Source organism: Drosophila simulans, chromosome 3L (genome assembly GCF_016746395.2).
Source record: "Drosophila simulans strain w501 chromosome 3L, Prin_Dsim_3.1, whole genome shotgun sequence".
In the NCBI taxonomy this organism is placed as follows: domain Eukaryota; kingdom Metazoa; phylum Arthropoda; class Insecta; order Diptera; family Drosophilidae; genus Drosophila; species Drosophila simulans.
This window is the reverse complement of record NC_052522.2, coordinates 22,971,577-22,996,850: the sequence shown is the minus strand read 5'-3', so window position 1 is coordinate 22,996,850 and position 25,274 is coordinate 22,971,577. Positions and strand designations below refer to the sequence as shown.

The window sequence follows — 25,274 nt, the reverse complement described above, 5'->3', positions numbered from 1 at the left end:
TTGCACCAATCGCCAAACCGCTCACAGACCCTTAAATGTTGAAAATGGAAACTCAATCAAGAATAATAAAAATAGAACTATCGCAAAACAAATGCAACTCATTTGAACCATTAAAAAAATTCTACCTTACTCTGATTTTCACAAACCATTTGATCTACCTATCAGCGGACGCTTCCGCACATGCAGTGTTCTCGGAGGAAAATTTTTCAATACCAAAAAAAAAAAAACATTTCGCTACCAACGAGCAGTCAAGAATCAGAAGAATTATTTGTACGGGAATCCACAGCACTCTCGCGGAAGTAGAAGGCGCTGCAGCACATTTGAAACGAATAAAGCGCATATAGAGACTGAATTTATAAAAAAAATGCAACAAATAATCCAGCAAAAACCCTTGACTAGAATTATCTTAAAATACGTACAGTTAGTACCGTTAAAATAATATCAAATAAAACATTTTAACACATTGTTGCAATGGCATATAAACGCTGACTTCAGTTATATATGCTCCTTTATTTTAGAATGGTCAGCATTCGTATGCTATATGAATATACGAAATTTAAAGATAAAACAGTGCTTCACACACATCTCGTTGAATACTTTGCTCGTCACGCTTACTGAAAACTATTTAAAATAATATAATATGCTGAAGTGAATGTTAAAAGGCACCTTTCGATTAACTGATGTTTTTATATTAATTAGTTACTGAATGTAATATGTCGATAAAGCAATAGTTCAAATTACGATCACTATATTTTAGAAAGACAAGACAGCTAAAAACAATTAAATAACTACTTCAAAAACAATTTTCAAACGACAGTTGGGAAGAACGTTTTTTTATTATTTATTTTTGTCTTAAAATATACAGATTTATTAATTGTAGGGTTATGGACAGGTCTTTTGATAATTTTAAAGATAAAATAGTTTTTCAGAAAGTGATTCAGCCACATCTCGTTGAATACTTTGTCCAATCAAATAAGCCAATTTGTGAGCGTACTGAAAAATATTTAAAATAATATAATAAGCTAAAGTGAATGGTAAAAGACAAACTTTGATTAACTGATGTTTTTATATAATTAAGTTATTGGATATAATATTTCAATTCAATTCAGTTCAAACTACGATCCCTCGGGCATGCTCCGGTAATCGAATTCGTAAAAATTTTACGATTTCTATTCTGAAATCACAAAATCGGTAATCCGGTTTTCGAATTCGAAAAATTTTTGACATTTGTAAAACGCCCATTTCTAAATAAAAAGTAATTGACTTTTAATACCCGTTACTTGTATAGTAATAGGGTATGCTAGATTCGTTGAAAAGTATGTAACAGGCAGAAGGACGCGTTTCCGACCATATGAAGTATATATATTCTTTATCAGTATCAATAGCCGAGTCGATCAACTTTCAACTTTCCACCTGCAGTAGTGCTATTATTTTAACCGCAGCTGTATATATTATTGATCGAGATCAATAGCCGAGTCGATTTAGTCATGTCCGTCTGTTTCTATGAGCGTCGAGATCTCAGGTACCATAAAAGCTAGAAGGTTGAGATTTAGCATACAGATTTAAGGGACACACTTTTTATTTCTATATTAGTTTTGTACATTTCTATCGATATGCCAATACTTTTTTTGCCCCGCCCACAAACCGCACAAAACTGTCATCTCAACACTTTTGTTGTTTTTTTCAAATTTATATTAGTCCTGTAAATTTCCATTGATTTGCTCAAAAACACGCCCACAATCCATTTGACCAAAATCACTGTGGCAACGACACACACTTTTTAACAATTTTTTTTTTTTTAATTTTTCTCATAAAATGCGTTCGCATTTCTACAAACTGAACTCGACTTTCTCTTGTTTAAATTTGGAATGCAGGATCTGAAGAAAATGATTCTTGACCACGAGCAAGGCCAATATGCTCTAGACTATTTCGAGCTGCACAGAACCCAAAATGTATGTCTTCAGTTATTGCCAACATAGGAGACACAGTCTACTGCGCCTCAGCTTTCGTTATATATGCAGATCAGCACCTAAACACTCCTCTTTCGCGCTCTCCTCTCCTTTTGCACCTATACTTTTAGCTTCGCGTTCTGCTGTTAGATCTGCAAATTATTCATTATTCGCTTTCGTGACCTATGCATGCGCGCATCGATGCAAAATTTCGCGGAAACAAATTTAATCGCTTCGTTCGAAATAACTTCATAAAAATCGTCTTTTCATTATTCGAAAATAGCTAATGTTGGCAACGGCCGGACTAGTAATAAGTTAATTATTTGCGAAGTGTAAATAAAAAAATTAAAAAGAGTTGGACATCAAATTGAAGAGAGAACAACGGCTTTATTTATTGAAATCCAATTAGCAACTAAACTACCAATGCTGTCCCTAATAAGCTGAGAGTCATATATATGAATGTCAAATAAATAAACACAAAAAAAAAAATAATAAACTCTTGAAAATGTCACATAAATGAAATAAAAAATATATTCACACACAATCATTTATACAGGATAACTTTTAATCGGTAAAAATAGATAAAAAATAATAAAAAAAATATGTGGAATGGGCAGAAGATGCAAGGGTATTAAGAGTTAAAAATTTGATAGAGCATGTAAATGCATTAATAAAGATACTGTATTAAAAATAAACGGTAGTAAAACAGTAGAATCAAATAGTCGACATTATCAATAACTACAACTATAGCCTTACGTCAGATCATAAAAAACAAAAATAGTTACTTTTTCTGCATAATAGGTCAGACACAAATAAGAACAAATATTGATACGCGAAATCATTTTATATTTATCATTTAATATCTATTATCCAAGTAGGTTTAGAGATTGACGGATAGTACATCGGAACACAAGAGCCAAAAAATGATTTAATTGTGGTATAAAACATATTAATGGCATCCTATATTATGTTGCAGGAGTACAAATTGTTTAGTGTCCGAAAATTTGCCTTGCGAAAACAGTGAATTCGCTTGATTGACTTCTCTGATTTTACTTTATACGGTACCTTTTTTTTAATACGGTACCTCCAAAGACACTAGAATAACAAGATGCGTAACGGCCATACATTCGTTTGGCACTATGCAGCCACTTTTTTGGTGAAGGCCAAATTTGCTCTCTTTCCGCTCGCTCACGCTGAGAGCGTAAGAAATCTAATAATAGAATTTGCTTGCTTGTGTGAGTAAAAACAAGAGACGAGAATGCGTATATGTTGCGTGTTGTGCTAGAAGACGATTTTCGGGCCGAAATCAATTCTGATCGAAGAAACGAATTTACATATTTGGAGTTGTGGCCAATTTCGTAGCGATATGATGAAATAAAATAAAAATTCCCTGACTATTATAATTTTAAAATTTTTTTAATTCGTTTGTTAAAATCGCCGCTCGAATTAGCTACCGTTTACATATTTATATTTTATTTTTATTTTATTTATATTATAAATAAATAAATATGAAATAAATATTTCATAAAAATAATAATTATTTTTTAATTTCATAAAAAAATAATAATTTTATTCATAAATAATAAAAATAATATTTCATAATAATAATTCATAAAAAATAATAATACGTAGTAGAAAAAAATTATTAAAATAAATAAAAATATGAAAACAGTTCGTTGCAAAAGTCATATCGTCAGGCACGAAGTGCGGACACAAGCACTCAACAATCATTGCCTTATAAATTTTTCTCACGCCGCAAGCTGAATACCCTAATGACAAGTATTCTAATATAAAGTCATTTTCGAAATTTATTTTGTGATGTACATAGATTCGGCTATTACTATTTCTAAGCTTTATTTAAATAATAATAACGTTAAGGCAAGACAAAACAAGAATTTTTCGCATGGAGCCAATTAATCAAAAATAATATAGATTTAAAGTCAACGAACTTCTAGGGTGAAGGGCATATTTTGTCAAATTTACAATGCATGAGCACACGTATGCACACATACAGTTGTATGCTATCACTGTATGCGTAGAAAAGAGCTGTTTGCTGTAGCGCTCTCCGCTCTTTCTCTCTCGAACAAAAACTCAAGAGAGCCTGGAGCCACCTCTAGAGCCACGGCCAAAAAATCGCGTGCCAAAAATTTGTATGGCCGTTACGCATCTTGTTATTCTAGTGTCTTTGGTACCTCGAAAGTAGGATGATATGGATCTTACAAAACATAGATCCAAAAATCGACCAAGAGAGTTTCGAATATAATTAACTTGCGAAAACGATAAGTCGAGAAAGCTGTCAATAAAGTCATGTTGTGCTAAAGAGAGAAAGATACTCGATTTTTCTTCTGGGGACCACGTTGTGCCAGGTATATTAAAATCACCTAGAACTACCAATTGGTCAGACAGTTTATTTGAGATGGATTGGATAGCGGACAGATGACTCAGATATTCTGGGATTTCAGGAGAGGGCGGAATATACGAGTACGTAATATAAACTGATCTGTCGGAAATGACAGCTTTACGCATAAGAATTCAGAGTTACGGGACTCTTCAAAAAGATGTTTGATCAGGGGAAAGCCGAGAAACGAAAATTTGTTTCTTTAGTGGAAACACCGCGAGGGGTTTTGGCGCTGCAGATTGTATTTCTGAAGCGCCAACTTGTGCCGGTAGTCCGGACTCAATGTTCCCTTGTGGTGGTAAACTAATCGAGACAGGTGGAATCACTGGTTGAGAAACCAGTGCAGACAGTTCGGAATTTTTAGCAATCACAGGGTGGGGTCCATCCACAGCTGATTGATCGGATTGCTCCGAATCTTTTTTAGCTGCCGATCTTAGCAACATATGTGGATTTGCTGCGATTGAAAACTGATCAGTTGTGGAGTCCTGTTGATCATTTGCCCGTGGTTGCGGGGCCTTAGGCAGCCTACCACCAGCGGCTTTTTTGCGCTTTGGAGATTCATCTAATAACTTAAGGCCATTAAACTGTGAATTAAGCGCGGAAAGAAGATCATCGGCTAGACGAAAACTATCTCTAGCTACGCCAAAACTGCGGATCAGTTCTTTCAAGACACCTTTAGTTTGGCGCATAAACGATTTCATCTCGTTCGCAACCACAAGACAAACACCGCAACAGTAACTTAGATTTTTAACCTTTGCTAGGTCATCACTTCTTCGGCCATTAAAACCAGCACACTTAGTGTGCACCATTCTATCACGTCACATTTTATACCACAATTAAATCATATTTTGACTATTGTGTTCCGATGTACTATCCGTTCATCTCTAATCCCCCTTGGATTAATAAATAGTTGATACACCTAAGAAATGTAAAGTCCAGACTTTATACAAAATTTAAAAATTCCGGTTCTCAGTTCATCCTTTCTAAATATTTAAGCGCTCAGTTAAACTTTACCGTGCAGACATTATTTAAACCGTTGTAAGTTCCAGTTCGCACAGGATCCGAAATAGTTTTATAATTTCGTTAACACTAAGCGAAAAACAAGTTCTTACCCTTCCTCACTATTTTTTGAAATCACTAAGGATCCATCGGATCAGGCAATAGCCGATCTATTCGCCAAGTTTTTTCAAACAAAATATTCTACTTTACCTCATTCCGAACAGCCATACTCTTATGCCCTATCTAAGTCGAATCTAATATTCTGCCCCACTATAAACGAAAGATCTTCAGCGTGTTAAACCGGTCTATTCGCCAGGTTCCGACGGAATCCCTGGCTGTGTGCTTAAATTCTGTGCGGAAGCCTTGTGCAAGCCTCCTCTGAAACTGTTTACCTATCTCTGGAATCTTCACAGTATATGAGGAATCTTTCCTCATATATGGAAGGAGTCCTTTGTGATTCATCCACAAAAAAAGGTAGCAAACTGGATGCAAGCTATTACAGAGGAATCTCTAAATTGTCGACTATCCCAAAACTTTTTGAAAATGTTATCACTCCTCATATGCAGCACCTTTGTAGATCAATCATATCACCGTGTCAGCATGGATTTACTTATGTACGCAAACGATTTTAAATTATGCCTCCAGCACAAGGACATTTCGCACCATTTGGACTTCCGATCTAGACAGCTTTCAAATATGGTGCCGTGATAACGTATTAAACGTCCGATTCTTGAGTATGGATCACCTGATTGGAGTCCACAATACGTAGTACACCCGGACCGCTTTGAATCGGTCCAAAAAAACGTCTTACTTTTTGCCTTGCGGCGCCTAAATTGGGATGCAAACCATATATTCCTTATTCCAGTAGACTACTTTTAGTTAATTTACCTTCCCTAGCTAACTGTAGAACGATGCTTGGAACAGTCTTTATTTGTAAGCTTATTCGTGGTGACGTTGATAGACCCGACTTGGTTAGTCGGGTTAACTTCTCTGTCCCAAGTAGATTCACTAGAAACTATATACCACCTATTTTAAATCATTGTAGATCTAACTATGAGTTGCATGACAATTACAGAGTATTGTGTTGTGACTATAATAGACTTAATCCTATTATTATTACATGACATTATATTCATTTCCTTGGTCCCCTCGGTCGGTTGGGCGGGAGGTGTGGCCGTGGGACCCGTGCGAAAAAAAAAAATCAATTGAAATTTGCAAGATTATGAAAAAACATCAACACATTTTTCAAAAATAATGGCATCAGTTTTGTGCAGTTTGTGGGCGTTAGAGTGGGCGATTAAGTTCATTATTATTTATAAGCGCAATATATTATAAATTATGACAAAAATTCTATATTAGTGGGTAGAGGACAGCTTCCATGAGGAAAGAAAGTGTATTCTTAGAAAGGAGGGAAAAGAAATTCAAAGGAAATCCCTGTGTTATGTCAAGCATGGTGGACTTCAGTACACACATAGGTGTAGTATGGACCAACACGTACTGTTGCGGTCAAACTAATTATTTCGCATTATTTTCTTGATTCCTTAACATATTCTTCTAATTTTTTTCACTTAAGTAACTTAATATGAGCTATAGAAGTATGTAAAGGTATGTTTGGTTCTCTTCTTTATTTTTATTTAATTTTTTACTTTAAAGTGCAAATACACATTTTGACCCAGTCAAAATATTAGTAGTGCCATATAAATCAGCAAAAATAATCAAATTTAACAACATTTAAACGTTTGTAGTATTTTACAATACTCTAGGGTGTTGATTAACAGTTACTAGCATTTTTATATTCTTCCTTGGCATTAAGTCCCCCCTACACTGTACTGCCGGGAGGCTAAATATAAAAATAGCTATAGTCGAGTTCCCCGACTATCAGATACCCATTACGCAGATAGTGTGAATGCGAAGGCGAAATGTAATAATTTATCGATAGATATTGGGGAATAAAATAAAAAAAAATTAAAAATTGTTCAAAAGTGTGGGCGGGACCGGTTTGGCGGCTTTAGGGCGTAAGTAGTGAGTGGGCGTAGCAAAATGATTCTCCGCAAATCGATTATGTAATTCCTTTTAATCAGTAAAATCAGACGTAAAATAATAGTAGTGTGGAAAAGATCGCAGTCGAGACTGGCTCAGTAATGGCACCACTGCCACCTGCCAGAGTCGCCGTATGGGCGCGCCTCATATGGGCCGAGCGTGGGAACGCTTCACTTGATCCATTAAAGTGGCTCCAAAATCGAATTGGTAATTTCTTCGAACTCCAACTACTACGACGATACAATTACGAATGGCTTAATGAGTACATACGTTTTGTATCCCATAAGGGAGGGGACGATGAAGCACTGACGTCCAATCAACAACTGATTGGATCTGCAAGTGTCTGCAAGTCACTGGTTAAGAAACGCAAGAAAATGCTGGTGTCAAATTAACTAATTGGTATATCTGTTTGGAAGAGGTGGGTTAAGAAGTACACGCCTGTCTGTTGGAGACATTCTAAAAATGTTGTATTACTTAATCTCATATGTATATCGATCACACATCGGCGTGACTGATTTGTGACTGCACCTATTTAAATCGAAGAGGATCAATTAATAGGAATGCTGTAGTACGATCGCAAAGGAAAGAGAAATAATATCTTTAAATATTTTTTTTCATTATAAATAAATAAAAAATAGTTATATGAATCGTGCTGTTACAATTTTCGTAATTTAATGGTCAGCTCGATATAAACTACTTCTATCTACTCCAAAACATTACATATAATTCCAGACGGATTTTGTTTTGGAAGCAGGCCATATTTGTGTCCATAATTACTTCACACTGATTGTGCAGTGTAACCGAAACAGACCGATAGAAATAGGCAAGAAAAAATGATTTTGAATAGAATTTTTCGATGAATCTAGAAAAGGGTACAAAAAAGACAAAGAACATTTCTCAATACAGGGTTCCGTTCCAATTTCCTTAGCAGAGGACATTATATGCTGACTTTTGTAAGTGTTCGAGGAGCAGCGCTGCCGGCATAAATTTATTCGAATTGTCGTCGAGCGCCGGCGCTGGAGTGGGGGGAGTGCTATAGGCACACATGGTATGCGGTCAGATGCAATAAAAAAGTCTTTGGCCACTTTGAACTCAAAAATGCCTACCATATATATATGATCTGAAAAGATTTATTGCCCAATGAATTTCTGCCAGTTCTTGCTCTGTTGTGGACTTCTTACTTTCACCCTTTGTAAAAGTTCTTGTAAGTTTCATTAATCCCTTTTAAGATACTCGAATGCTTTTTTGCATTCGGCCGTCCATTCAAATTTACAAAGCCTCGTTAAGTAACGTGATTTTTCTGAAAATATTGGAATGAATCTTCTATAACAATTACAAAATGCAACGAATCGTCTAGCTTCGTCTGCATTTTCTGGTTTGATATATTTTTTGATTACACCTTATTTTCAATCATCAGGAAGTATACCTCCATACACTTGTGACCTAAATATGTAACCTCTTTCATAAAGAATTATTCGGAGAGCTCCGAGGAATCGAATTAGGATCATTTTTTGGTCGTCGAATTCAGGTATTGTGGACGAAACATGTCGCACATATTCCCTGCACGTTGCCACACTGTCTGTCATTTTTGCAGCTTTTTCCTCAGTGGTACTATTGTTAGAGTCTGTTTCAGAAGATTCCTCTTCTATTTCTGTCACCTTTTTTACCGCTGGTATTGCTAGACCGTGCAGATCTTTTTCTTGGAAATCCTCTTCTAATTCCTCTTCGGTTTTATCTACGTCGATAGTTATTGGACTATCAAAAATGTTAGGTACCGATATGTTTAAATTATACCTGAAGAAGTATGTTCAGTAACATCGCTGCCTGTGTTAGGTTTGATCTATCTGGTTGCTGTTTATATTATTATGTAATAATTGGCGTACTTCGTTTAAGCATTCTACCAATGTGCAGACATTCTATTTTATGTGAGACATTTGTATGACTTATCAAATGTCGACTTCGTCTCTTAAAGATCTTTTATTAATGTCTGACAGTCCACCTATTTCGCTTAATAAGACATAAATCAGCGGGCGAACTAGTAATATTCCTCTTGTCCCTAGTGGATATTCTTATTTACCAATTTTTTTAATTGTTTCTAAGCAGGGCTTGTTTTCTTCACACCACCGCGCTTTTTTGCCATCTCACACTTATATAACTCACTAAGAATTTTCCTCAGGTTTTTCATTATTTGCTTCGTTTTTTCCTCGTCCGTCTGCTTTTCTCAGTTGTAATTGATTATCCTTTATCTGCTCCTCTGAAGTCCGAACGTCACGGTCGCCATGTAGAGATTATCTCCAATCGAAATATCTTTTGTAAGTGATCTTTGGATCTACAGTATAAAGGGTTTTTATCCTAAATCGAGGAGCAGCGCTGCCAGTATATATATAATAACGAATCCACGGTAATTCATTAAGAAAAAAATATTATCTTTATTTAAATAAAATTACAAGTGTGGAAGCGGAGACATTCCCGTCTTATTCGTAGAGCGAAGGAATTAAATCGAAAGATCTATGTTGCAAAGCAAACGCTTAGCAAACCCTTGGCTGAGACTTATTTACTTCTTTATGTTGAGCGTAAAGAGTCTCTTTTGTATTTATAAGAATTGGGCGCGCTCTTGAGTGGATCGCGCATGGATACTGATCAGCAGAGAATTTGCTGCGTTAGCGGTTTTGACCCTTTGGTGGGAGTCGCGAATGCGGCTGCGGATGTTTATGTCTGGTCAGTAGTTTTGACCCTTTGGTGGGGATAACGAATTCGGCAGCGGACGTTAAAGTTGGATTTGTTATATTCACCAATATTGGGGTTCTTATGGAATACTTGAATTTATGGTGTTATATCTAAGCGTTCTAAAATTTGGTGTATGGCTGTTGCTATTTTTTTTTTGTAATCGACTTACGGTAGGAAAATTAAAATCTTCTAAAGATACCATGGGCTACGGACATCGAGCAACGACCTGCAAGGCGACTGATAGGGCAGACTGCTGTCTTAGATGCGGTGAGCGCGGGCACAAGGCAAAGGGGTGTGTTGCAGCACCAAAATGCCAGATCTGCAGCAGCGGGGTGGACAGAAACCACCCGACGAGTAGCTTTGCGTGCCCAACCTACAGGTAAGCGTAAACCACCCGTGTACTGCGAGAGTTCCACCTTAGGGTGGAACCAACTACAGTCCGATTGCCTTAGGGTTAGGAGAACGGCGCAACGATCCAGAGGCAGTAGCCCCCACGCGGAGCTCATTGAGGCATTCAGAAGGAAACGCAGAGTTCAACCACGGCATAGCGTCTGCCAAAGCGCGGTCGTATAAGGAACTGCAGGATAGCGCAGGTAGTGATTCCCGGCGCCTTGCCTATAGGCTTGTTACCAACATGCTATGGAAGAGAGCGGTATGGCCATAAGAAGTAGCCCCTGCCACAGATTTATCGTGCGTCGCAGAACTTCAAGTCGTCAAGGCAGCCAAGCGCATCAAACCCAACAAAGGATTACTGAAGCTTTGGGTAGACCTGACATCTTCATGGCCACCTTCCAGCAATGTCTTCTGCACGGAATCTTCCCAACAAGGTCTATGTCCCCTATGCCTACTTTATATAGTTGGAAAACTGTTCAATCGTATCGTGTATACCCGAATAGAGGCAACCACCGAGAACATCAACGGCCTAGGAAGTCAGCAATATGGTTTTCGGAAAGGAAAGGGTACCCTGGACGCTCTCTCGTCCGTGAGTAACATCGCCGAAACCGCTGCTTGCTGCTGATAAATGGCAAGGAGGCAGAAAGAAATACCGCGCAATAATGACTCTGGACGAAAATAACGCCTTCAACACCGCCAGACGGCTCGTTATCCTCGGAGCCATAATCCTCAGAGCCATGAACTGTATGGGGACCCCGGAGTACCTGAGGATAGTCGTTGGCAGCTACTTTAGGGACCGGGTCCTATGGTACGATACGGAAGATGGCCCAAAAATCGGTACTTGGATCGGTACTTGGACCAATCCTGTGGAACATCATGTACGATGTAATCTTGGGCATGAACAGGAGGCCCGTGGGACTAGAGCTGCACTGTTTTGCTGAATATGTCGCAATTACAGTAGTCGCCAAAACAATCGCAGGGTTGCAAGATAAATGTAACACTACGATTGGTGCTGTCATATACTGGCTCGAGAAAGCCGGGCTAGAAATAGCGGCTCACAAGACCGAGGCTGTCCTACCAAGCAGCAGGAAAAAGGTGGAGAATATGCTAATCTCTGTCAATTGCACACAGGTGCTACCTCCCAAGAGTCCCTAAATTAGCTGAGTGTAAAGATAGACCACAGATTCGTTCAAGGACCACGCGAGTTACGCCAGCAAGAAGGCAGCAGTCACAGCCTCTTTATTGGCTAGACTCGTGCCCAATGTTCCAAGATATCCGGCCAGGAAACTGCTGGTGGCGGTAGCAAAGGTTTCGCTGCTATACGCTGCACCAATCTGAAGCAATGGCACTAGCAAGAGCGCGCTAGGTGCTACGGTCCATGGCCCTCAGGCTCATTAGAGGATTCAGGACAATATCCGAAGACGCGGTGCTAGCTCTGGCAGGCGGGGCACACGAGTGCCTGCTGGGTGAGTGGAAGACCAGATGGCAAGCGTCGCGACGGGGGAGGTGCCTGAGCTGACGGTTTGGGCAGAGAGCCAACACAAATGCTTGGACTACCACCTAATCCAGTTCCTCACGGACCATGGCTGCTTTCGGGCCTTCCGACACGTAGAGTCAGACCAATGCTTTTTCTGCGTCGATTGTGAAGAAACAGCAGAACATGTGATAATGCATGTGATTCGGTGGAGAGAGAGCAGATAAAAGCGCTGGCAAGCACCCCGTTTTGCCCTAGTGACTTGTTCACGGCGACATTCACCTCCTCCGAAGCCACCAAGAGAAGTGACCCACTCAACCCGGACACAGAGCAACAAACTAGCGACGTTATCAACGAGCAGAAGATCGCCAGCAGTCAGGATTCCAAAGAAATGAACCGATACCGGAGATACCGTTATTTTCCCCTTTTGCCCACAGCCCGCTCTAGTCCAAAGTCCAACAATGCCCAGTTAGTTAACGGTGCGTTCTTTTTGTGGTCATCCAAAGTCCGTACCGTTACCGTACGACCTTTTGACCTAGCTGCCCCTTACTCCTCGCGCATTCCAGACTTCTCCGGTGTTTCTAGGCAGCTCTGCTGCGCCCGTATTTGTGGAATGTTTTAAGACTCATCACAGCACTTACCATGACAATTAAGACAAGAAACAATGGAATGAACTACAATAAACCTATAGGATAAGTACTCTTTCATCTATTTAAAGGTTACGCTTTTGAATTTATAAAGAATTTATCTTATATCAATTACCCTATTTACAGAAAATGTTTTTTTTTTTTTAACCGCAGAATTCATCATAAGTGTCTCCGGCAAAATGATCCCGCGGATATTCCGTGGTATACAGTCGAAGATAGGCACTCTTCGTGTTCCAGCGACTACTGCCACGACCTATAGCCGTCTATAAACAAAAATGTTTAATTGAGATAGATTTCAGGCAGTTACTGGTTTTTATAAAAACAGACGGACAGACAAAATGACGGACATGGCAATAACTATTCGGCTGTTGATAATGATGAAGAATGTATAGCTTAAATATGCTTTATTTTGAACATATTTTTTAAACATTAATGAACTACAAACATTTTCTTCAGACCTCTACACAGCTTACAACTTATACCTTCGCTCGAAATAAGTTATCAGTGACTGTTATTACTTTTTTCTAATCTCACTTTAAGAAATATTCCTAATGATACCATAAACGATTCTGCAAATCAAAGCGCCCCTTTAAAGTCGTTAATGGTATCTTGCGTTATCAAGGTTTAAAAAAAATTAGGTGTTAATTATGACTTACCATACAACAAGCTGGAATTCGTATTGTACCAGTCCAATTGTAATATAAAAAACAAAGTTTGTAACTTAGTTTTTGAATTATGTCGGGTCCATAATTGCAGTCATCTCGTAGAACAACATAATGAGTTGGGGTTACAGTACCTTGTCGTACCATTTGGGAAACCAAAAAAAAATCATACATATTTGATTTTGTTATTTGCTGATCTACGACAGTTCCGGGCAATGGGTTTTCAAGATGAATGCCGCTCTCCTAAAAATACAAAACAAACAAAGTGGTTACGGTCCAAATTAAAGACAGAAGTCATAGTTTCTTTTTATCAATCAATGGACTGGTATTTTGGGTTTTCATCAAAACCTTTGAATATGGAAATTTTTTTGGCGGTATCCGGTTTTCAGTTAAAGGAAGTCCGAGTGAATCGTACATTTTTTGAATTTCGCAAGATGATGGCTAAAGAAATATTTAAATCAATTATAAATATGAGTGATGGTGAGCTGATTCTAAACAAGTGGATCGATATAGTGTAGCGACTCGACTTTCAGATAATAATAATAACAATAATAATAGTCCGAGAAGTGCGAAAAAGAAATTTTAAAATTAATTTAAATAGAAGATCTGAAAAACAAAAACAAATATTAAAATGGAAAACATTTTTTAAAAATGCGGGTGAAACTCAAAACGGATTATAAACCTTACTTGAAAACAGCTACAACAGCAAGCGGGCACTGGCAAAATATGAAACAAAAAACACTACTGATAAGTCTACCTATAAAATTACATTTTATCCCAAAAATATACACAAAAAAGAAATCTGAAACAAGAGAGAATGCTATAGTCGGGTTCCCCGACTATCAGACTACAGACTACCCGTAACTTATAATTGTTTTCATACTTTCTCTGGGATATCAATAGAATAATGGGGAATAATGAATAATGAGAAAAAATCAAATGAGATTAAGCATACAGATTCTAGAGACATAGACGAGGCGCAAGATTGTTGACCCATGTTGCCACGCCCACAAACCGCCCAAAACTTTCGGAAAATGTGTGGATATTTTTTTTATAATTTATTTGTCTTGTAAAATTCTATCGGTTTGCCAAAACACTTTTTGCCACGCCCACTCTAACTCCCACTCTAACCGCCAAAAACTGCCACGACCATTTGAAAAATGTTTGGATATTTTTTCATAATATTAGGGGACGATTCTGTTGACAACGAAATTTTTGACGTTTCATTCACCTTCCTTAGCTATGGTGAAATATATGCAATTATACCCACTACTCGAACTTATATGTAATTTTTGATTTTTTCCACGTACTCTTCAATAATTCAAAATAAATTGATCTAAAGTTGAATAAAATATAATTTTAATAAGAACATTACTCTTAAAAAATGTTAAATCTAAATGGATGAAGAACTCGCTCTTATCTTAGTGTGCTTTGCAACGCTTTGCAAAAATGTAAAATGTAAATATTAAAAATTCTTGAAAATGTAAATAGTAAAAAAAAGGTCAGTCAGTCGAAGACTAAATTTTGCCATTATAACATCCATTTACAGTGGTGCAACAAGTGCTATTTTTGATTGATTTTTCAAGTTTTTAACGTCTTTTTCCTAACCAATAAGTGTTTTTTAACTTACATATTAAACTTTTCAATAAACAGAAGTATACATGTAAGAAAGTATAGTTCGCGGAAGAGAAGAGCTTTAATCAGGGGCAGCAGTAAAAGCAGAGCAGCAGTAAAATCAGATCAGCAGGAGAAGCGGTGGTGTGTGAAATTCAGCTATGACAGCCGCATGCGGGGAGTAAAGCCGAAAGTTGTTTGAATGAAAACCAAACCGTGTAATTTTCTAATTCGATATCAATAATTTACTATTATAATAAAACTCTAGGTTGAGTATTTCTCAGTTTACATTTGGGCGCTCGTCCTAACGAATCAAATTCTTAAATTACAAAGCGGTCAGTGGTATCAAATTTGTGGTTGTTTTTTAATTTTTGGTGTTTTTTTACCTAAATATCGCCCTGACTTTTCCCTGAGTGTATGTATATAAGACCTGAGGCTTTTTTAAGGTTGACTTTTATAATTTTATTAATACACTTACTCGGTGTAAATAGTAATCTTAATAGTACTACAATTTTAAGTCTTTTTAAAAACTTAAATTTATAACACTATTAATTTAATTAAGTTAATAACTATATGGGCATACGTTTTTTAAAGACATACTCGTATGCTTTTATTATCATATTTTCCCCATTTCTATTTGTTTTGTATATCCCACGTTTTTCCTTTTAAATAAATATAATACTTAAGCCTTTCAAGGGAACGTTTCTATATTTACACGTTTTTAATCTTTTTTAAAATGGTTTTCAACTCGCCAGAAGGCTAATTTTGAGAAATATGGTAAATAGGGAAAATAAGGAGTATTCAGAGGTGGAGAGGTTAATAAATTCACTTTCTCAACGTATGCGAAGAGATGTCTAAGCCAGGGCATTAATTCTACGTCTAGAAGGTCAAGGCGCTTTGCTTCCGTATTTCGGGAGGCGGAACAAGCCCCAGTCTTATATATCAACAATGCAAGATATCTTGCTTTCACTGGTAATTTTTTTAAGTTTTGCGAAACTTGTCATAGAAACTCAAAATACGACCGAAAGCTCAAAGGGGCCATTTTAAATGGCTTAGATTTTAGAAATTCGCAAATTTGTGAGTAGCCTAACTCCCTTGGAAGAACGATTGATTTCACGTCGTCTTCCATTTATGATAATTAAGTCAATAGGACATAAGCGTCAAAGTGCTATCAAAGAATATCGCAATATCGTGACGTCTATTCCACGAGCTTTTAATGAGGCTGAAGAAACCATTCACATCCGATACTGTTCCATTAGTAGCATCTCAAGCTGATGTAGCCTTTCTAGAGGGACAACTAGCCATCCAATTACGATGAGAAAACTGATGCCAAAGAAATAAAGACTGGAGGACAAGAAACTTTGCTTGAGAATAACCAGAAATACTATGTAGGAATGGGAATTACATCGGTGCTCCGATGCTGATTCTGAAGAACTGGCATTTCCTAGCATATATGCTGGCATTAAAAGACACAACCATTGTCAGGTCTGAACTAAATAATGTAGATAGACGAGGTTGTCGAACTGATAAGTTATTCTTCATTATAAAAAATAATCTCGATAGGGTAAATATAACTGAAGAAAAAGCTTCCATCTTGCTTTTCTTCAGTGCCTGATAAGAAGAGACTCAGTGACGTGCTCTAGATATTTTTATTGCACATATGTAGAAACTTTAAAACTAATGAAAAAGCGTTCTTGGTGTCTTTGGAAGTAATTTCGTTACTACCTAATATCTACAGAGAGGTTCGCAATGAAGAGTCTATGTCTAGTGTAATAACCTTCATTGATCAGTTCGTAACTGTGGATGTTACAAACTCAGATTTGGCTCCCTATATTAAATACCACGTGCATTCGGGTCTTAAAAAAGTGTGTCGTTTCGGTATTCCATATCCTCCAGTGCCCTGACGGAAATATTAAATCCCCTTCCTGAAGCAACTCTAAATTTAAGATTAGCCATCACAACCTTGTGAGCCTCAGTTAATACATATTTATATGGTATCAGGTCTAGTTTGAAAAAACCACAAATTTTTCTGAAGAGATCAGTCCATTTCATATTAATACAGAGAGGATAAACTATTTTAGATCATTAGTAATGCTCTATTCTCCGTGGTGAAATGAACAGGAAAAGTTTATTCACGAAATTGTAAAGATTTTTACAAGGAGAATTTTGAAAAGTATAATGTTATAGATAGTTTAGAAGACGCGCTTAGAAGGGCATGAAGGAAAATACTAGAGAAGACAATGAAGAGGAGGGCGCGTTAACGAGGAGTTTAGGGCATTAGCAATTCCTGAAATATCTTCTCAAATTAAGGTTTTAAACTTCAACAACAATGTGTTAGATGTTGATCCAGATAGCAATATCCGGGTAATAAAGCTTCCACCAATTATATCCCCTTTATTTAAACTTAGCAAATTTAGTTAGATCTTTAAATTTGGAGCAAAAACTTACATTACACAAGTCTGGCATAATGCAAGGACAAATCGAACCTTTTACGAGTTTGTAGGGGGCGGAGCAGGTTTCGGCAAAAGTAAAGTTATATCCCTCCTTTCTCAGTCCCTATCCAAGGACTATAATGGTAGAGTAGGATGCGACCCAACTTCTGTTGAAATTTTACTCTTCATTCCATGTTCTCTCGACCTGTAAATCAGGCTGGGTCCGCATTTAGAAGTTTAGTGATTTGTTTAATACCCTCCGTTCAAGATTTAAAGATATTAAAATTCGTATAATAGACGAAATTTATATGGTCGGTGTAAAAATGTTTTCCCATTTATCTTTTTCGGCGATCTTAGACAGTTGCAGCCCGTACGTGATCGATGATGCGTGATCCATACAGTTATATATTTGGATCCTATCTGTGGAGTTCTTTTAGGTTTTTTGAACTCACAAAGATAATGCGACAGTGACTAACCGTTTGCAATTGCACTCAATAACACGGCATCCAGCCAAATGTCGTCTGATGATGTTACCTTTCGTATTTCCGATGAAAGCCAAGTGCCAAATGACTCAATTCATCTTTTCTCAACTAACCAGGACACAGATCGGTAAAATAGGGAGAAACAACTCGATCCCCAATGCTAAATTTAAGTGCGCTCAAAAGAGCTTAGAGCAGAGGAACAAATGTTTGGAACAAGCTAGGGCCTTAAAAACATCTGAAACACAAGGTTTGTGAACCTCACTGACTTTAAAAAGCACTGCCAAATATTTGATTGCAGTCAATGTATATACATCAGATGGTCTCGTAAACGGAGCCACTGGTGTCCTTGGGTAGATTGGATTCAGCGCGTCCAACACTCCAGATCTTCTTTGGATACAATTTTTAGATGATAGTATGGGAGTAAATGCGCGATCTAAGCGCAGACATTGCAAAGAGGCTTCATGGACCCCAATTTCGAAAATGATTAAAAGTTTTTAAATTAATTCTAACCAAGCAACTATCACTGATCGAAAGCAGTCTCCAGTGATACCTCCAGAAGCTATAACTATTCATACAAGTCAAGGGGCTACGTAAAGTGGTGGTTCACACTAACTCCAGCATGCAGGGGGCCTGTAGTAGAGCCACAAGTGCGGCAGGTCTCTTTATTATTGGACCTTTTGTCTGCTAAGGATTCATCTTCAGAAGCAGAGCTCCGAGAATTACGTTCCACTATGTTACTGAATACTTATTTCGATTGTTTATTCAATAGTCCGAACCTTCATATTTTTTTCCATAATACGGATAGTTTGCTCTGCCACATTAGCGGTGTTCGTTCGATCGGCTTCGTTCTCTTCTCTTTTGTGCTTCGTTGCAACATACTCAAATGAAGTATATGAAATTCCTGGCTTTACCACAGCAGTGAGATTAGATTGCCAGTCAGTAGCTAGCAGAGCCCGACCAGAAAGATGCATTCTCGGTTTTATTCGAAGGGAACTATTAGAGAATGATAGTTTTTGCACAAGTGATCGATTTTTCAAATCGTTTAAATTTAGCGTCTCGATCGCATTCACACTAGCTATGAAACAGGTATCTGATAGTCGGGGAACTCGACCATAGCATTTTCTCATATTTTTATTTTAACTGCTGAGTAACGGGTATGTTATAGTCGGGGAACTCGAGTATAGCATTCCCTCTTGGGGAATGTATCAGTTGTATCAGTATCAGTATCAGTATCAATTCTGATACAACTTAAACATTATATTCAGCAAAGCGATGTAAAAGCGTTTTTATAAACAGGACAAAAAGATCTCAAAACTTTACCAGGCCAAAACAAAAAAAAAAAAAAAAAAAAAACCGTAAGCCAAAAAGGAAAAGAAAAGGCAAGGAAAAACTCGCTTTTATTTCTTTCGAGAAACACAAATATTTGACGGCGAGTGGAAGTTACACGGAAATTGCTTGTCCTTGCACAACTTCTCATAAAGTTCGTAAAAGAGATCCCGAAAAAAAAATCAAAAGAAATATATGAAAATATACAACACAGACGCAAGGAGGAAGCCGCAAATTATATGTTTGCGGTCCAAAAATGCAAAGGCTTCGAAAAATCATGGTTTTTAAAAACCAGATCTTCTAAGTCTTTAAATAGCCATAAATTATTTCGAAAATTTAATATGCAAAGTTATCGACGATTCGGATTGCGACCTTGAGCTAGGAGATTTAAACATCCTTGGGTCGCAAACGCTTCGCTCTACCTCCTATCTACTGTTCAACCAATCGAGTTTACCCTCATACTTAATGCAATTGATGCAATTTCTAGGAAAACAAATACCCACTATTCTAGTTCGTACCGTGGAGTTTAAAAATGATTTTAATTTAAATTATGTTAATGAGTCAATTACATTTTAACTTACCGAGAAGATGCGAGTATTGATTCGTTTTTGGACTACAATATATGAAATTTTAATGTGATTTCCACACACCATTTCAAATTGTGGAATTTCATAATTAAGACAAGTATTTAGCTGTCCATCTCCAATTCCATCTCTGAAATGTTAAAAAAATGAGATAAATTTAGTTTTTAAAATTAATATTGTTTTATAAAATATAACATAATTAAAATTTTTCAGTTTTTTTTTCCTAAAAATCAGCTGGTAGAATATGACCTGATCACAAAAACGTGAATTTTGTATTCTTATTTGTACAAAGCAAATTATACGGGAATGCTCCGGTAATGGAATTAGTAAAAATTTCACGATTTCTATTTGAAATCGCCCCGGTTTTCGAATTAGTAAGAAATTTTCGATTTGTAAAACGGGCACTTTTGTTTGGCCGAAATAAAAAGTAAATGCCTTTTTATACCCTTTACTCGTGGTGTGAAAGTTTATACTAGATTTATTAAAAAGAAAAAAGCAGAAGAAATCGTTTCCGACTGTATAAAGTATATATATTATTGATCAAGGTCAATAGCCAAGTCGATTTAATCATGTCCGTCTGTCCGTATGAACGTCAGTATCTCAGGAAAAGCTAGAAGGTTGAGATTCAACATACAGATTCTAAAGACAAAGTCGCAGCTCAAGGTTGTTGACCCCACGCCCACTGTACCTCAAAAAGCCGCACAAAAATGCTATTTTTTAAAATTGTGTTGATATTTTTACACATTTTTATTAGGCAGAGTACGCGCGAGAAGTAAGCCGAAGCGAAGCGATAATATTGGGCGAGAACGAGCGATAAACCACTGCATTCATTTTTAAGTCCAATCGCTCGAAATATGTCAAAATGAGAGCGAAGCGAGTTGCGAGCTTAAGCGGTGAAGCGAGAGAGCAGTTTGCAAACTGCTTTATCGCTTCAACTCGCTCAGAGCGTACGATTGTTTTTTTGTATTCTGTGCTTCAATTGCCGTTTTTTTTTAAAAACACGTTTTTTTTAATCCGTCCTGTGCTAATAATAATTATATTATATAATATTTATAATTAATAATGTTATTATAAATTTGGCAAGGCAGTATAGGGTGTTTAACAAAATTTGGCCAATTCTTCGTCATAGTTCTTCGTGCATCGTAAGTCATTATATAATTTATTGAATTCGACTTTTTTATTTCTATTGCAGTTAAGAGGGTGCAAGCCAGTTTTTGCCACGCCCACATTTTTGAAAAGTTATTGGATATTTAATTTTTATAATAATTTTATTAGTCGTGTAAATTTCTATCGATTTGCCACGCCCACTCTTACGGCCTAAACGAGTAACGAATATCTGATAGTTGGGGGAAGGAACTCGACTATAGCATTCTACCTTTTTTTATTTTATAAACTCTGAAGCAGTAAAATATACCTTTGGCTCGTGTTTTATCAGTTTTTTTTTATTCTTTATATGTGTGTAACGAATTTATAAAAGATTTTTCAGGTTCATCTGTTATATGGTAATTACATAAAGCTTACGACGGGAGTTTTTAATTACGAAGTGCGTTTTATTCCTCTGATTGACTAGGTTCATTTAAGAATAAAATATTTAAATGATCATAAGGATAAACTCGGTGGAACCAAAACATTTGACGGAAATACTTTATATTTAAAAAAATAAAGAGGAAATGAGGAACCGCACGCAATTATATAATAATTGGGGTGGCATTGTTCGGCATGTTAAGTATTCACCACACAATTGAAGTTCGCTTCGATATCGATAATACCAAAGCCAGGCAAACCGCAGAACATTTTTGCGTCTTACAGACCAATAAGCTTGCTACCAACTTTTTCAAAGATATTCGAAAGAATATTCTTGAATAGAATTATGGCAGTAAATTGCGTTCAGGATACCATTTCAGATCACCAGTTAAGCTTTCGGAAACATCACGGAACCCCAGAACAAGCCCATCGTGCGAGCGAAAACTTATGGTTATATCCCAAAGAACCGAGTAACCTCCTGGTAACGTACGATGGTGATACAGCCTTATTCGCAAACTCGCCATGTCGATTCGAAGCGTCTATGAAAACTCAATACATTTTTGACCCTTATACGTGGACGAACACGTGGAACATATCCATCCCAACAGTGTAATTTCTCCCTGAGGCACAAAACTCCTACTAGGGTTGAACTACAGGACACGCTTATCCCTCAATCTCCCCAAGCGCCATACCTATAGTTGATCCTGGACAAGCGGCTCACGTGGAGGGGCCACAACTGGAGCCACCTCTAGGGCCACGGCCAAAAAATCGTATGGCGTTACGCATCTTGTTATTCTAGTGTCTTTGCTCGGGAGCACTAGATTCGTTGAAAAGCGTGTAACAGGTGCATATATGTTTGATCACTAGCCGAATCAATCTGTCGTGTCCTACTGTCCGCCCGTAAGTTGGGTTTAAGCATGTAGTAGACGTAGCGTATATATTCCATATGTACTCCCAGTCATACATCCCAGTCATGCATACTCTGTTGGTGCGCTTCGTTACTACAATATGTCAGTCGACATTAACCCATCAATAAATCTAGATAAAAGTTGATATAAGTACTATATGTTCGGTTCAGATGAAATTTGTTGAGCTTATTTAATAAATATATGGAAATATCAATTTCATGTGAAGATCATGATATCGACAGTGGCTTGGATTTTAATAATTCTGGATCAAGTGGAGAACGTTTACGTCAGGCCATAATATTGAAACTGATATTATAACCACTCTTCAAAAAGTAAATATCTCGGTCGACCGCGGACGTGCTAGGCTTATAGACACATTAAAAACGTATGACGATACATCAAATCAATTTATAACAACTGAAGCAAAAGAAAACAATACCTAAAAGACAAAGGGCACCGAATTAGAAGCAATTGCTTCACATAATGGATTATTTTTTCCCGATTTCATTTACGGATCTAAAGGTACAATCCAAAAAAGATTATGCTTATATATTTATTTTCCTTTGTCATTTTTAAATTAAGATAAATTAAATTTTATATAAGAAGTTTTTTTGCTAGTCGATGAAATTTACAGCAGCATGGATCTGTATGCTGATATTAACTTTCTATCTAGCTTTTATAGTTCCTGAGGGCTCCACATTCATACGAAAACACGAAAAGACGGACATGACTAGATTGACTCGGCTATAGATGCTGATCAAGAATATATATGCTTTTTATAGTTGGAAACCGTTCATTCTGCCTGTTACATACTTTTCAACGAATCTAGTATATCCTAATACTCTACGAGTAACGAGTATAAATATTAAACGACTTTGTAATACACTAAGATTATGTGTACATTACCTGTATATTATAACATTTGTGGGGAGTTTGCCATTCCTTTTACGATATATATTTAAAGCAATTTCAAAAGATGCAGAGAGCCCATTAACAATTTCTTCGCGTTTTGTTTGTACAACAGCTTTACTGTACCACTCTGAATATGATGAATTCACGGAAGCCACAAATGCTGCAAAATTATAAAAATAATGTATTAATATTATATATAAAAAGTAGGCATTTATAAAAAAGCTGGTACAGATAGGCCGAAAGAAGTGCAGCAGATTTTTTATTAATCCTGTTAAAATCTATCGATTTGCTCAAAAACTTTTGTCCACGCCTAGAAAATTTTTGGATTTTTCTTCGTTTCAATTCTAAATTTCTATCGGTATACCAAAAAAAAACTTTGATCACTCCCCTTACACCTACAAAACGCACAAAACTGTCACGCCCACACTTTTCAAAAGCGTTTAAATTTTTTCTATTAATATCCCAGAAAAATTATGAAACTTCGCGTTCGCACTCCCATTAGCTGAGTAACGAGTATCTGATAGTCGGGGAGGTCGAGCATAGCATTCTCCTTTGTTTTAATTATAAGAAGCAAATACGTTTTTTTAATACTTCGTTACAGTGCTGCCATGGGAGTCATGATTTCCACTGCGCTTAGATGTTTTCGATTTGGCAAATAAGCGAATATTTTCACATCTGCCCAAAAAGCATATCCTAGTCCCAGCATTAGCCTTTTCCACAACTCCGTCTGCTGGTGCGAAATCCTGTGATGTTCGCTTAGCTGACATTTGAGCTTTTGGCCTGTTTACTTTTCGTCCTGCCCTATAAAATATATAGGCTTTGACAGTATATATATAGTGACGTATTCACGCCAACTCATCACGCTCAGTTAATTGAGTTTCGTCTGCTCTCTCTAAAGCTCTTCTTAACGTAAACATCCAAGAACATCACATGATTTTACCGTTTAAAGCTATTTTCTGCGTTATCTGCGTGTCGATCGTCTATTACTTCACTTCACAACCTTGGGAGATATTCCGTTTTTTTCCTATTCTTTATTTCTGTAACCCATAGAGGCCCCTCCTCAATCTCACTCACATTTGAAATTAGTCTTAAGTTGAAAGTTATACCGTAAAGTTCAATAAGTCTTAAACCGATATTTAATAAAAACCAAAACCGAATTTATTCAGTGTTTAATTTATTTCGGAGTTGATCCTAGTTTAAATACGGATCATTTGTTCGACTTGAAAAATAAAAACTATTTAACTTTCAGCGTTGATCTTAGTTAAATACGGATCATTTGTTCGGCTCAATTAAAAAACTATTTAACTGGCGCAGTCGGTAGGATAACTCAAAGATTGCTTGATGCGAAAATATAAAATTTTTAATTCCTGTAATCTGTGTTATCCGCCAAAGAACTTACGTAGTGTTACTGTGAAAGTGAAGTGTTGACCATTAATACGCCTACACTTAAAAGAACAGTGACACACATCTGTTTAAACAACAGTGAACTTCCAACATTTACCGGAGCTATAAATCCAGAAATTTTTTTTGGTTACTCCGAACAAGTGAATTGCTGGAAAATAAAAAATAAAAAAAAGAACCTAAAAACTAAATATATTAAGGAATTACCAAATAAGTGAAAAATTAAAATCTAAGTGAAACAAAACATACCATAAGGAAGTACAATCAATCAGTTAAAAAAAATCTTTAATACGAACTATTAAATAAGTGCATATAAAACAAAACTATATACACTCAAAGAAAATATATATCTAAATAAACTCTATCTAAGCTCAACGGAAAATAACAAAAAAAATAAGTCTTAACGTGTTTTCAAGAGAGGAGAGTTATAGACTTCAAACGTAACATAAGTGAAAAATCAATAAGAGTGAATAAAATTTAAATGAAGACAAACAAAAAACTGAAGATATAAAGTTTGAATAAATTAAAAATAAACTAAAACTATACAATACAAAAATAAAAATAACAATAATAAAATTATGAAATAACCGCTACTCACGAAACATCAGTAACTATAAACATTTAAAAACAAAAAAAAAAAGAAACCAACAATTTTGACCAAAAAATGGCAGTAGCAGCACCAAGCCCAATAATGCTGTCCGACTCAAATATAATTCAAGTTGAACGACAAATAAATGGAGTCGAACACTTCAACGGGGACCCACAGACCCTGTATACGTTCATCAGCCGCATCGATTTCATC

At 36.7% G+C, this 25,274-nt stretch overlaps 1 protein-coding gene across 2 annotated transcripts in view; it reads right to left on the bottom strand.

Annotated features, from left to right (window-relative positions):
* Positions 1-817: 817 nt before the first annotated feature.
* LOC27208878 (protein argonaute-3) overlaps positions 818-25,274 on the bottom strand; it is a 61,471-nt gene continuing 37,014 nt past the window's right edge. For both annotated transcript variants that reach the window (XM_039293368.2, XM_039293367.2), the window contains exons 5-8: positions 23,066-23,231; positions 19,725-19,857; positions 13,284-13,532; positions 818-993 (exon numbers count right to left, since the gene is read on the bottom strand). In XM_039293368.2, the coding sequence (XP_039149302.1) occupies positions 907-993; positions 13,284-13,532; positions 19,725-19,857; positions 23,066-23,231 (635 nt within the window). In that variant the 3' untranslated portion in view covers positions 818-906. The remainder of the gene's footprint in view (positions 994-13,283; positions 13,533-19,724; positions 19,858-23,065; positions 23,232-25,274) is intronic.